Consider the following 14,773-nt stretch of genomic DNA (forward strand, 5'->3'; position numbering starts at 1 on the left):
GCCATGTGTCTATCTATGCCCTCAACTCATTGGCTTTATTTACCATACTCCTTGCATTTAAATAAGTACCTTTTAACACTACCAAATACCTGTGCTGCACATTTTTAACCTTTTGCTTCTTCTACCTTTTAAAGTCACTCGCTAAATTTTCTCATTTTCTGCATCCTGTTCCCTGGCCTGAATTTGTCCTATCTAAGACTGTGCTCAAGTTCCCATCCCCCTGCCAATCTAGTTTAAACCATCCCCAACAGCACTATCAAACCTTCCTGCAAGGATATTTATCCCCGTCCTGATCAGGTGCAGACATCTTGTACAGGTCCCATCTTTTCCAGAATCAGTCCCAATGCCCCAGAAATCTGAAGCCCTCCCTCCTGCACCATCTCTCCAGCCACACATTCATCTGGTGTATTTTCCTATTTCTATACTCATTAGCACGTGACCTTGGGAGTAATCTGGAGATTACTACCCTTGTGGTCCTACTTGCTAATCTCTTTCCTAACTCCCTAAACTCAGCCTGCAGGATCCTATCCCTCTTATATCGTTGGTACCAATGTGGAGCACGACCTCCGGTTGTGCACCCTCACCTTCCAGGATGCGTGGTGAAGCTTCTGGAGGAACAGGGCAACCCAGACAGCAAATTCCTAATTTCTGCCTTTAATTGCACACGTGTCACAGCGTTATGTTTCCCCTGTGTTTTGTTTGTATCAGAACAACCACTGTGGTCCAGCAAATTACTATTTCATAGCAAATTAATTTCCCAGGTATCTTCTACCTGCATGATTTTTCAACTTGAAGCAAAAAATTTTACAAAATTAAAATTAATTTGTCATGGCAAATAGGTTATTAAAATTATTTATGCCACTCACCTTTTTATTTTAATACAGGTTGGCAGTTATTCAGATTGTTGCTCTGATGTGGAATACCTACCTCTCATGGATGGCAAACAAAGTCTGATAGATTTATCTGAATAATTACTGCACTTCAGTTCTCTGCCAAAAGACTGATGGATTTTTTGAACTACTTGACATGATCCTTCTATTTACTGAAATGCTAACATTGTAGTGTAATGCTATTGCAATTATTCTGAGGCTATGTTGGGAGATTGCTCTGTCATTGAGGTTTGTTTCCATATATGTCGCCAATGTCCTAGGCTGAAATACTAATTCCTTTCCCCCACCTCAGATATCAGGAAAGTAGTTCCTAATATGAGTGAGACTGTTAATGGATGGCAGGAAAAAGCTGGCAAGCTTTACTAAGATCTGAATTTCCTAAAAAACTTATGCCAAAGCTTATCGCAACAAACTTTACTGAACGTGCACAAAATAATTCTTTGAAACTAAGTTTCTGTTCACTTTACACACATTTTGTGATGAAGTAAACATTTTAGATGCCCAAGTCTGTTTTGGACCAATTTGAAACAGTAATGAAGGGAATTCATAGTCACTCATTATTTTATGCAATGTTTTCAGTATACTTGTTTCCTTCCTTGCCCCAATTTATGAAAAATAGCTAGCATCAGATTAAACTTAATTGATTACCCAGGGAAGTAGGTTGCTGTCATTGATTAGCTGGTGTTCTGTAACAGTTACAGCATCACTGGACCTTTTGAAAGAGGGGCAAAATTATATTAAAATAATGCAGATATTTTGAAATAAAAACAAAGTGCTGGAAATACTCAGCAGGTCTGGCAGCATTTGTGGAGAGAGAAACAGAGTTAATGTTTCAGATCTGTGATCTTTCATCAGGTTTCCAGCACTTACTGTTTTTATTTCAGATTTCCGGCATCCACTGTATCTTGCTTTTATTTTAGTGCACGTATTTTGAAGATACCCTACCCAAGTGCTTACTATATGGATATAAATAGTACAATAAGAGGAATAAAGTATATTGGATAGGTATATTAAATAATTTTTAAATTCTGATAAAATTGAGAACAGACAGCAATAGAACATTTTTTTTTTAGGAGAAATATTTGGTTTAACCATTTGTGCTTGACACAATTTACAAATTGTAAAGTCTGTGCTCCTCATTTTCTTAATTTTACTCATAATACCCTACATTTAAGTTACCTTTCTTGTTGCAGAACTTTATTATTCTTGTTGCAGAACTTTTAACTCAGTGGATTGACATGCCTTGATAGTATCAACACCACACCTTGGTTAGTGTTATTAGAGCCATTCTTAAACATTATGAACTATTTGCTTTCCCATTGCTGAAACCCCCAGGAGAAAAGTGAGCAAATTGTGAATTTGCTAAAATTTGAATGGGTTTTTCTATTAAAAATCAAACATACTGTAACATTGTAGCTACTGAATCAACACAAACATGTGAAGATTTTAATAGCCAAGCAAGAGAATAAATGGGTTAAAAACAAAACACTAATGCTTCAGATGAAATGCTACCTCATTTAAAACACTGAAGCCTTAATGGCTGTTAAGCTATATGTCATAATGTACAGAAACTTCATTGTTGCATTTTTTTATTCTTTCATGGGATATGAGCATTGCTGGCAAAGCCAGCGTTTGTTGCCCTTGAGAAGGTTGTTTGGTTATTCAGTTCTGCAATTAATAACACAATTGTCACTCATTGTTACTAAACTAAAAATTATGCTACAAAGACCAGTTTTGAACTTGGTTCAACTGCTACATTGACGTAATTTTATTGAAATGTATGGCAAATATTACAGGTTAATTTTGGCTATTCCTGAAATTAGAATTTCATTAACTGTTTGCTTCTATTAATACAGCAATATCTCTGGATTGACTAATATAATGTTTTAGAATGCTGGAACCTTAATAAATTTAATACCTTTAAGCTGGGATCGAACACAGGCAAGTGTTGTAAAACTATTTATGTTTAATGTAATCTGTTAATGTACTTTTGTTATTGCATCTATTTTAGTTTATTCTCCAAAGGACTGTTTGATGCAACTGGATAAATTAGCTTACTGTGAAGCTAAAAATTGACATGAAAATGTGGAATGAACAGAAATTATTGGAAATGAACAAAATATCTATAAAGAATGAAAAAGAGAAAATTTGTGACTGTAGTTAGGTACATTTCAATATCGTGGAAGGGCCAGAGTCTGATTGGAGGCATTCAGGTTGGGAATTGTAGAAGAGAAGGGCAGAGCTGTGGGACATGACTTTGGAGCAGAACTGGAAGTTGGAGATGGGCTGGTAGTTTACACGGTCTAAGAGGTTGAGGGTAAGTTATTTGGGAAAGTATAACAATGGTTTAGAAAGGGAGGGGGACAATGTTTGAGGAGGGGGAACCATTTACAATTTCTGCTATGATGTGGGCTAGGAAAAGAAGTTGAGTATTCAAGAGTTTTTTGGGACAGGTTGAGGGTGAAGAAGATAGGTCTTGGATGAGAATCATAGAATGATGCAGCACAGAAGGAGATCATTTGGTCTGAGCCATCCAATTAGTTCTACTTTCCTGCTTTTTCCCCAAAGCCCTGCAATAATTTCCCTTCCAGTGTTTATCCCATTCCTTTTTGAAAGTTACTACTGATTGTGCTTCCACCACCATTTCAAGCAGTGCATTCCAGATCATCAGTTTACTGCATAAATAAGTTTTCCTCATATCGCCTCTGGTTCTTTTTCGAGTTACCTTAAATCTGTGCCCTCTGGTTACCAACCCTTCTACCACTGGAAACACTGGAAGGCAGGGACTGGGAAATGGGAAAGAACAGGAGAGACTGGGATTCAAGGGCTCGAGTGGGAGGGGAATTGGAAGGGGGTGGAGTTTGGGCTTAATGGGCAAGGGGAATGTGAGATTACAGAAATCAGCCTTCACAAATACAACTCAGAGTAGGGCCTTGTTTTCCTAAACCCTAGAGTTGCATTGTTCATGTGATTTCAATATAATGTAAATTTAAATGTAAAATGTAGTTTACCTCAGGGCACACAATTTTGTCAAATTGTCACAATTTGAGGATGTCTAGTTTAATTTTGTAGCACTAAATTACAGGATTAATGCAGTGCTATATTCCCCTTGCCCATTAAAGTACCACTGTACTTTGGGCATCTTGATTGTGTAGTAAATGTTGTGAGTCTTTGCACCAATTTAAATACAAAAAAGTATAGTTTTGTTTTCCTAAACACACCGCATATTAAATGTTGTCTTCATATGCATTTAAATGTGCTCTCAATAATAGATGTCATTGCTTTCAGAAGACCTGGGTATGTTTATTTTAAATCTCATTTGTATGTCCAATTAACTATATTGACCATTTTACTTATTCTATATACAGTATTCCTAAGTTTTGCCACTTGCTCTCCTCTTTCTCCTCTCCTAAAATCATTGTGCCCGATTTTACAGTTCCACAGGTGCCTATGCTGTCCTAGATCTCGCCCAATTGTCCATTTTTCCTGAGTGAGCCTCAGGCAGTGCATGTTGGCAGACTGATTATGCAGAGTATCACTGATGTTCAGAAACATCTAGCCCAGTTCAGTGGATGTGATCTGGAACTTAAACCCTGCCTGATATTTCTTCTGTCAGGGGGATCGAGGCCTATTGTCCTGCCACTGTTGCTGCAACTGTAAGATTGACGAACTCATTGTTGATCTGAGACCAAGATTGGGACCATTTACTAAACATTTAGTATCAACATTAACCATTTTATTACAGTTTGGGAAGCAATAAAGAAGTTATAAGTTTAAATGTTTCTTTTTTTATCTTAAATAGATGTTCTGTTTTTAATTTGAAATATTCTAAACCAGTTTTGCATTGTGATGTTCAGAGGATATGTTTGGACCAATTGGTTACAAATTAAAATGTTATTGTAAAATAAAGATAACCTTTATAGTATAAACAAGAGATTGAATCATTAATTACAACTTGGTGACAGTATTTGAAGTTTTAAACAAATTTATCTTGCATTTAAGGACCGTACTGAGATTTGAATTTACTTTCAACACATAACGAACAAAACATATTGTCCTGTGTGCTAATTTACTAATATATAAGACCTTGTGGTTCATTCAGTCAGTCTTTTTAAGGTAATTTATTCCACTTGAGGAAAAAGTGATAATTTTCTAAATATTCCACTAAACATTACTGTTCTCTATCAAAGGATAACAATGGTGAATTTTTAAAAATTATTTTCTGAAATTTGCTCACACTGTACAGAAATGGCAATCTAATTGTTTGTGTTTTTCACTGTGGTGAATACTGAAACAAATTTAAGCTAAGAGTCTTAATTGAGAAACAAACAGGTCTCTGAAGGCACTGCTGTTTCTGCATGAGTTATCTGACTTTTCTTTCCATTCATCAAACAAAAAAATAGAAATTCTGGTGTCTCATTTTGAACATTGGCAATTTCCACTGCATTGGCAGTAGCAAAACCATTACAACCACCATTTTTTTGTTTTTGCTATCTGCTCTTCTGGGGGGCCTTTCAGTAGTTACATAGGCAACAGTCTATCCATCATATTAAAATGCATAAAGTAGGTTGCAGTGATGTAAGTTTTCCAAAAGCACGATGGCATCAAATGAAAGCACAAAACAGTTTGCCTTTGCTAGATGTTCAAGTAATCTCATTATTATTTGCAACCTCTGTGATGCCCTCGGTACTGATTGTAAAAGGGATTTTCATTTAGAAGACACTTGTATAAATTTTATTGCCACAAGTATGACCAAAAATGTGCATGCAAATTATACAGGGAGCCCCTCTACATAAAATTTGAGTATTGCCCATCTGAAATATAGACTTCTTTTAGCAACATTAGTCAAAGCCCTAAGTGGGGTCATGATAACTGAACTCATTCCTGTACTTACTCAACATCCACACAAACAAGAGGCATTGGATAGCAATCAAGACTAGGAACCCGAGGCGATTCTTCCCCCTCTGAACCAGGGAAAATTAAACCATCAGTTGGATTCCAGCTGCAACCAAGTCTGATCTTCATGGCCTGTATACACACTACCTAGTAGTTGAGTTTTCAGGGCATCTCGTACAGGTGACACTATTCTGCTAGAACCTTCGCATTAATGTACAAGAAACTCCAATCTGCACATAACTCATGCTGTACCTGACCTCCATGTCAAATTAAGTGGGAAAATTCTTAAAACATTCGATTCTCCTAGATCTTTAATTCCTCATTCTAAAACTGAATAATGTCAGCAGATCAGTATGGACAATGCAAATGTTTAACTTCCAAGGAAAATAACAAACGAGTGACTATTTTGATTTGCACACAATACTGTTATGAAGTAGGACTTTTTTTTTATTTTGTGAGATGTGAGTGTCTCTGGCAAGGCCAGCATTTGTTGCCCATCCCTAATTGCCCCTGGGAAGGTTGTAGTGATGGAATGGATTATAAATGTTTTAAAATAAGGATTGCTGGATAGCAATCAAGAGTAGGAACCCGAGGCGATTCTTCCCCCTCTGAACCAGGGGAAATTAAACCATCAGTTGGATTCCAGTTGCAACCAAGTCTGATCTTCATGGCCTGTATACACACTACCTAGTAGTTGAGTTTTCAGGGCATCTCGTACAGATGCCCTGTATTGTTACAGGCATATTGTGCCTGTTGTTAAAGATTGTTTTAATCTTGTTTAAGATTGTTAAAGAAAAATTATTATAATTAGGTAAGATAACCTCAAAATTCCAGTCCATTTTTGACTCAGTGCAAACTGTATGGAATGAGGAATTTGTGGCATAACCCATTTCCTCTGAATTTCTGCTTTCTAACCACATTCAAACAGTCTTTTCAGCTCCTTCTCGTCTGCCTCCCCTTCATCGTGATGTCACAGCAAGAAGCAGGACTGGTGGGATGACAATTCTGCTAAGTATATGGCCACTTTAAAATATACTTGCAGGGAACAGGCATATTTGCCAAGCAGTTGCTGCAAGTGGGGGTCGACGGTGTTATTTCCCAATGTTGGGAAAGCACCAGCAAAGAGCAGATCACAACTCAAAATGTTGTCTTCACTTTTATACAACTGATCTTGGTCACTTCTCTCATTTGCTGTTCATGGGATCTTTCCATGTGTCTGCACTCCGCCATATATATCTCTCAACTTCAGCTCTGTCTCTCGCAGCAGCTCCGATTTTAACTATGTGTGAGCATGGGGCCAGCTTGCCCAGGCTTACTGACATGAGGTCTGGGCTATCTTAACTATGTTTGAGATTTATCTCAGCCGAAGTCAGTGGGAATGAGTACAAGGTTATGTTGAGGTACCAAACCATGGTAGGATGGTGTAAAATAGTATTTTAGGTTGATTATCTGGAAATGCACAACATATGTTTCTGTGAACACTGTTGCTTTGTTGAGCTGCAATACTTGTGTAGACCTGGGAAATACTGGGAGCAGTTAATCTTTCTGGCTGTACCTCTGTTCTTCCATTCCCTTCTTTTCATCCTTTGTCACCACTGTTCCATGGGTCCCGCATGGTTACTTTGTGTTGTGAAGTGATGCAGCACCTCGTGAATTTTGGGCATTCTTTGTTGAGTTTTGGATGAACACCATGCTTAGGCATCCAAACGGCACAATCTTTACATTACCACCCTGATGATGGGTTGCATTCATTCTAGTTGAGGTGTGTGCTTCATTCTATTTATGTTTTGCTGTTTCGGGTTCTTAAAGGGATCATTAGCTATGGCTGCAGCGGATTGCCCTGTCTCCTAGCAACTCTCCATTCAGTTGAGCGAGTTTTCAAAAAATGCAAGTAGTGGAAAAGGCATCATGGATTCCTCATGGATCACGGGCTTTTGCATGCATCATTATATTTGTGGTCAGACACCATCGGAACTTAAATGAACAGAAGTCCTTTTTGTTCATGTCATTTGGGTTGATAAGAGGAGTCCTGATTGCCGAGTGGTTTCCATCGACTGCATCTGCCACCCCATGAAGTTTCTAAAATTTGACAGCTCCCCTCCTTAGAAAAGCCATGAGAGTGTTGATACTTACAAATATATACTGAAATAATAATTAAAAAATTGCTTGATGGCATCTCTGGAGTACAGATTAATTGATCTGGCAGAAGTTCCCTACAGTGGTTGGAAAACTCCAGTAGCATAAAAGCTTGATGTTGTGATAACTTCAAAGACACAGGAAGAGGGGTGCTTGTGTTGTCTGTAGTCTGCAGATCAGCTTGGAGTAGATGGCATAGCTCTGTGATATCTTCTATAGTGAAGACTGGTCTCTCACATGCCTCACAGTGTTTCAATACAGCTGTACAATACTTTGTGGCATGTGGTTGTAGGATCTACTTTAACAATTGTAAATCATGCCTTCATATTTACTGATGAAATTGCCATCAGAAAGTCATAGAGAGATACAGCACCGAAACAGGCCCTTCGCCACACTCAGTACGCACGGACCATCAACCACCTATTTATACTAATCCTACATTAATCCCATTTTTCCCTATCACATCCCCACGTTCCCTCAATTCTCCTACCACTTACCTACACTAGGGACAATTTACCTATCAACCCGGAATTCTTTAGCATGTAGGAGGAAACTAGAGCACCCGGAGGAAACCCACGCAGTCACAGGGAGAACTTGCAAACTGCGCACAGACAGTACCCAGAACGGAACCCGGGTTGCTGGAGCTGTGAGGCTGCAGTGCTAACCACTGTGCCTCCCCTAAGTGATGTGTAGTTTTTTTGATTAAATGCTGGATTATCTGATCCTATGAGAGAGAAAAAACTTTGGTACTTTGTAAAAGCTTCCTTTCCATAATGTAATACTGAACACCATGGAATGCGAAAGCAATGTACAGACGCATCAGACCTCATGTTTATTTCAAATGTACTTTGATGACATTGAACAAAATAATTAAATAAGGGTAGTGCTGTTCAGCAAGATTTGCTGTTTCATGGACAGTAATATACCATTTAAGACGCATAGTAAAGGTGTGTCTTTTTTAAGGCTAGAAAGGGTAATTGTTCTACCTCACTGAAAAAAATGGTGGTTTCAGTTACAGGAGAGTTTGCAGATGAGAAACATGGTGTATTTGATTGACAGATCATTTAACAAGGTGGCGATAGTGTGGAACCATTACAAATTTGGAGAAAGGGACTTTGAAAGATACAGCATTTCAAAGATTGTCTTGCATGATCAGGAAGAGAGCCAAATATAGGAGGTAGGAATCATAAATCATTCTAATGATTAGAATCTTTTTTAGTTTAATTTGGTCAGGTGCTTTTACTTGTCCTATGTATGCTGCAGATTTTAAGAAGTCGTCTGGGTCTCGAGTCATTTGTGAAGCAACACAATCAGATGTGGAATAATAACATTAGCTATGAGTGAAACATTACAGGAAATATTACACAAGAATGTTACAGGAACTTTGTGATCGTGTGTATTATTGTGCACGACTTTTAGTAATGTACTGCACGTGGGGAAGCGAGACCACTTGTAATATTGAGATCAACCAGGGGTAGAGGATAGGGAGAAATAATTAAATCCAAGTGTGGGAGGTGAAGAGAGAGAGAGGAAGGTTTATGGGGGTGAAGGAGAGGAGGATTGGGAAATGGGGACAGAGTGTGTGAGTGGGGAAATGGAAAGGAAAAGGAGCAGGACATGGAAGTGGGGGTGGGTGGGGGCTAACGTGGAGAGGATTGATGTGAGCAGGGAAAAGTCTCACTGAGCTGACTTTCGGTTTAGTGGCGGTGGGGAGGGAAGCTAGTTAATTTGCCATTGTTCCTGTTCAGTGGGGTGGGGTGGGGTGGGGAGGGGAGGAAATATGTTTTGCCATTCTCCCAAGACCCAGTAGCCTTGGTGGGGTGAGGGAGTTTGTTATATTCCGAGGCCCTGACATTGGGCTCAATTGTGCTTGGGGACTTGAATTTCCTGCCAAGAGTCAAATTGGTCGGCTAAATATAGTGAAGATGTGCTGCATGATCCGTGATTTGCATGCTACAACCAACTTCTCGGTTATTTCACAGGGCGAACAGTGAGAACTGATGGAGAATTCTTTGGGAAATGTCATTTTTTTGTCCGGGATTGCGAAAGAATTGATGTCCATGCTAGGACATAGCAAAATTCACAGTTTAGGCCAGGAATTGTCTCATGGCAGTGAATGCAAATTGAGAATTATGCACAGTTTCAGTTCTGATCAATTAAAATCATTTTTTACATAATTGTTAGACTTACCAAAATCAAGAGCTTACACAAGTACTCAAATGTTACAACAGGCCCGGGCTCACTGTCAAAACAGTGCCTGTTGAGGCCTTTGCACCTAACTTTAAGTAACAAGTATTTAATACTAATACCAATCACAGCATGTACCCCCACGGAGATCAAATACTGTAGGCCTTGTAGATAATTTTAAAATTGGGTTTTCTATTTACTAAGCCTGACAGGAGTTTTCAATGCATTTTGAAATGGAATGTTGAGACCCTGCATTTTAATGTGTAGTAGATGATCGTTTACGATTTGCCTGTAGTTAATGCTCTGCAATTATCAATAGTGCCATATTGATTCAGACTCAAACGTTTGAATAACTTGACTATTTAATTAGTGCATTTCATGGCTATGTACTAATAGTCATCCCACTACACCTTCAACAATTGTTGTTCCGTACACTTTGTTTCCGAATAACTGTTGTAAAACTGTGTAGTAAATTGGTGATGCTTCTAACCCACTGTTGCTTATATTACTGTTGATTGAACTATGATAGGAGTGCTGTGAGTTATGGATATTATGTCAATTTTGAAGCTTTGGATATTTAGGTAATAAAAATGGCTGGTCAACTATGATGAATGTTACGACAAACAAGTACGTCAGGATTTGCGTAGATGAGAACTAATCTGTGCAAGTAGGGGGGTTTAGATGGTGCCCACAATAGACTTTCAAAGTTTGTCGACTATTCCCTGCGAAGATTTTCTTGTGCTGAAAAGGACAATAACACCCAATGTGCTTTATGGCGTAGATCGTTTTAAATTGTTGAATTAAGAGAATATCATATTCTTTCCAAAATGACACTAATTAGGATAAATGTGATCTTGAAAACAATCGTGGTTAAGAGATTAGACACGGGAGAAACAATTTTAAAATAATTATATATCCGCCCCACAAGGTGAAACTTCTTATAGTTGGTTACGGAATAAGTGAGGTTGCAGAGACCCCCCTTTATATTCCTACTTCTAAATCTACAATTCAGCTAATATTTACCTGATAAAAAGCATGAGGTAAGTAGAGTAGTTGTTTTAACAAGTGCCTTTTAATCAATGGCAATGAAAATCTTAATTAAAAGCATATTAGAATTAGCTCACTTTTTAAGATATTGGGTCATTTTGTTCCTCTGGATTCCACGCGCAGTTCTGAACGATGTTGAACCAAACGTGGACTTGCTGATGAGCTTCTGACTGTTTCAGCACCGCGGAGCTATCCAGCCATTTTTATTACCTAAATATCCAAAGCTTCAAAATTGACATAATATCCATAACTCACAGCACTCCTATCATAGTTCAATCAACAGTAATATAAGTAACAGTGGGTTAGAAGCATCACCAATTTACTACACACAGTTTTACAACAGAGCGGCGAGCTCAGGCTTTACAGTGGAGCTTATGTCATCTTCAAGAAAAATATAAATTCTTCGAATTTGATTAAAGGGCTGTCTCGATGTACAGATGAGTCCAAAATGAAAGAACATTAAGAAGTCACTTCTCAAAAATTGCTATTAGGAAAGATTTTGAATGGGTTTTGTGTTGAAGAACAAGTTCCTGGTGAACTCTGGTTTTATTTGGAGATGGAACAGAAATGGAAAGCTCGTGGTCCTGCATGCAATTGATGCCAGAATTTGCGAAACATGTTATGTTTGCATTTTTACCATTTTCGTTTGTTTTAATAAGGTTCAGGTATATAGGAAAACTATTAGAAAATAGCTGTCAGCATTTTTCAATGGTTTGAACCATATATATGGTATATGAAGAGGGTCAATCATTTGCAAAGAGTGCAATACTGACAAATTAAACCCAAAGAAATGGCGGAGACATTTCTCTGCAAGGTCAGAATTTTTTTTAAAAACTCAGGCTTAACTTTGCATTTAGTTAGGACAGCTAGATACTATTACAGTGTTAAGTTTATTCAATTCCACGGTATTCTGTGTGCAACAAAGTTATAAACTTGTTTCATAAGAATTATATTTGTAATACGTTTGGCAAATAGCTCAAAATATCTAAGCATTTTAAATTTGTTTTATTCCCGATTTTGCAGACGAGTTATACTATATATTTGGCATTAAAAGAGAGCTTGTGATGTATAATACATGTGAGGGCATAACTTATAATTGAACAGCTAGCCTTTCTCGCTTATGGATAGGGTAGTCCTAGCAATAGGCAGTGTACAGTTATCTACTCTGCTTCTCTTTTCACAGATGCTGCCAGACCTGCTGAGTGGTTCCAGCATTTCTTGTTTTTATCTACTCTGGTAAGTTGTGTGCTTTTAGCTGGTTAAACTTAGAAATATGCACACACTTAGAAATGTCGGAATTGGTAGACGAAAAAGACTAAGGTCCATCTAGTTTCCTTCTATCACAGGATCCAACAATGATGGAATTATTGACCAATCATGGAAATTAATCTCTATCAATTGGTAGACAACAGACCCAGTATGAGGCGAGGAAAGCCCCAGTGGTGGAAAGTTTTGGTGGTACCACAGGTCCAAAGACATCTGTTCCTCTCAAGCAGGCTAGACTTAACCAGATGTCGTGTCTCACATTACTCCTATTACTGTATCCCATGCACCGTCTCCCTAGGCAGTATGTTCCAAAAGATTTCCCACTCGCTCACTGAATGTTTCCGCAGATTAGTTTTGAGAGGCTACTACACTTTGGATTCGCCTATCTGGATTTAGGGAAATGGGATGTACTGCGAAGGGGGAAAAGAGAATATGTACTCCACATGGAACAAATAGAAACCCTGCGGGTGGGTATAAATTTTTCAGTAGCTTGGATTGGAGACCCTTGAACATGGTGATGGGTTTCCATGCGTGTCAAACATCGGACTAATTAAAACTAATGTGAAACATTGACACAGTGTGTATGAAGTCACGGACTGATACCATCTCAGTGCTGCTTGTATTGGCGGTGCAAAGTAAACTTCAAAAACTTTTTGACAGGTTTAATGTTAGTACAGAGGTCGAGTATTTGCGTGCTGGTGGTTTCAGCTTATGTTTATATGCACTGACTATTGTTGGGGCAGAGTTCCACAAACACACATGAAGAAACGCCACTTGGGTTGTTCATTCGAGTGGCCATTCCTCAAGAGTGTTACAGTTCAGTCCATTTCCTTGGCTACCCATCCCATCCATCAGGGATCACTGCAACTGATCGGCCATGGATACATCAGATTTCTTCCTTCGTCCCTTTCCCGACCCGCTTCACCCCAGCCCAGCTAACTGGGCTCAGACCCGGTGTTGAACTGGGGACTACGTGATCTGCTACTTACATCACTCGGCTACTTACTAGCTTTACCAACTGGAGCTCAGTTATATTCTTAACGACATATTAGATGTTGCATTAAAACGTCAAGAAAGCTAGTTCCAATTCACATTTGTGTATTAAATGAAAGTTGTTGATGAAAAATTACGCATTATAAAAAGGCGAATCATTGGTTTGCAAATAAAGCTCTTAAACCGGTGCGATCGCGCACGTCAGTTTTTGGCTAGTTAAATTTTAATAGATGTACTTCAAAGGGAAATTGTGTTATCTATGGCTGCATTATCAATTTTTATGTACCATTTCTAGCTGACAGACCATCACAGTTTTGTGTAACGTCTCAATCCATTTACAAGCAGTGTCTGCAGGGACACTGACGTCAGCCCAGTCTCTTGGGTGTTATATAAACCTTGTAGAGATTCCATGGAGTTAAAGTGCCGGCAGATAACCGCTGTCAGTGATCCATCCTCTCCAACTTAAGACACAGTTTCCATTTTCCAGCCCAAGGACAAGCGGGTAAGTGAGGAAGCGTCAACTCCGCTTGTGGTCTCGTTGTCTCAACAACTGCAACAAGATTATTCTGTCTGAATTTCAGAAACAAGTTCGATGATAAACCAGGTTCAGGATTATTTTATGTGGCGTTTAGCAATGTGTGATAATTGTCATTTTAAATTTAAATGGTAATCGTTTTATGTTTTGTAGTTGGTCCTTCACTTTGATTACTTTTATGTTATCAAGTCAGAGTTTAATTTAAAATTGGTTGTGCTGAAATTGATTGACCAGCAACCTCCGACAGGCGTCCAAATAACCTTTTCGGTATGTGGCCAAACACCCGCATTAGTGCTCGTTGCTTCGTTAGTTAAATATCGGACTTACACAATCTTTTAATAATTTAATTAATAATTAACACAAACGTTCCCTTTCGTTCAACCAATGCAAAAATCCATTAGCAAACCACCTGTCCAATGTCTTTACTGATGTGCAGGAAACATCTGAATACATTTTCATTAGGACACGGACAGCAGAAATAAGGCAAAAGTACCAGAGCCATCTCCAAATACCTTTTCCTAGTGTTAGATACCGGCTAAGTAGGCACATCAATGTGCCACATTTGATGGATGAAGCTTAGTACTGACTGACTAGGTAGACCAGCTGGTTTTCAAACGTTTAAGAAACATTGCTCCACAAGACAGTTGGACCAAAAACTTCAGTTCCTAATTTGTGCAGTAGACTAGAACAAGTTTTTTAATCGACTGCCTAACTTTAATAAATTCCCTATAGCCAGTCCTTGGATTGTAGTGGCAAACTGCATTTGAATAACGTTTCAACTCTCTCACATTCTCCCAAACTTATTTTAAAACTTTCACTTTAT

At 38.5% G+C, this 14,773-nt stretch overlaps 2 protein-coding genes across 7 annotated transcripts in view; both read left to right on the forward strand.

Moving 5' to 3' along the window:
- Positions 1 to 4,756, forward strand: part of mpv17 (mitochondrial inner membrane protein MPV17) — a 109,574-nt gene extending 104,818 nt beyond the window's left edge. For 4 of the 6 annotated variants that reach the window (XM_068024088.1, XM_068024090.1, XM_068024091.1 and 1 more), the window contains one exon: positions 885 to 4,756. In XM_068024088.1, the coding sequence (XP_067880189.1) occupies positions 885 to 971 (87 nt within the window). In that variant the 3' untranslated portion in view covers positions 972 to 4,756. The remainder of the gene's footprint in view (positions 1 to 884) is intronic. The other 2 variants (XR_010971194.1, XR_010971195.1) reach the window with 2 other exon arrangements.
- A 7,581-nt stretch (positions 4,757 to 12,337) lies between these two features.
- The window catches only part of uts1 (urotensin 1), a 31,781-nt gene continuing 29,345 nt past the window's right edge, over positions 12,338 to 14,773 (forward strand). The window contains exon 1 of the mRNA XM_068017879.1: positions 12,338 to 12,392. The gene's annotated coding sequence lies outside the window, so the exon portion shown is untranslated. The remainder of the gene's footprint in view (positions 12,393 to 14,773) is intronic.

Source organism: Heterodontus francisci, chromosome 3 (genome assembly GCF_036365525.1).
Source record: "Heterodontus francisci isolate sHetFra1 chromosome 3, sHetFra1.hap1, whole genome shotgun sequence".
Taxonomy (NCBI): domain Eukaryota; kingdom Metazoa; phylum Chordata; class Chondrichthyes; order Heterodontiformes; family Heterodontidae; genus Heterodontus; species Heterodontus francisci.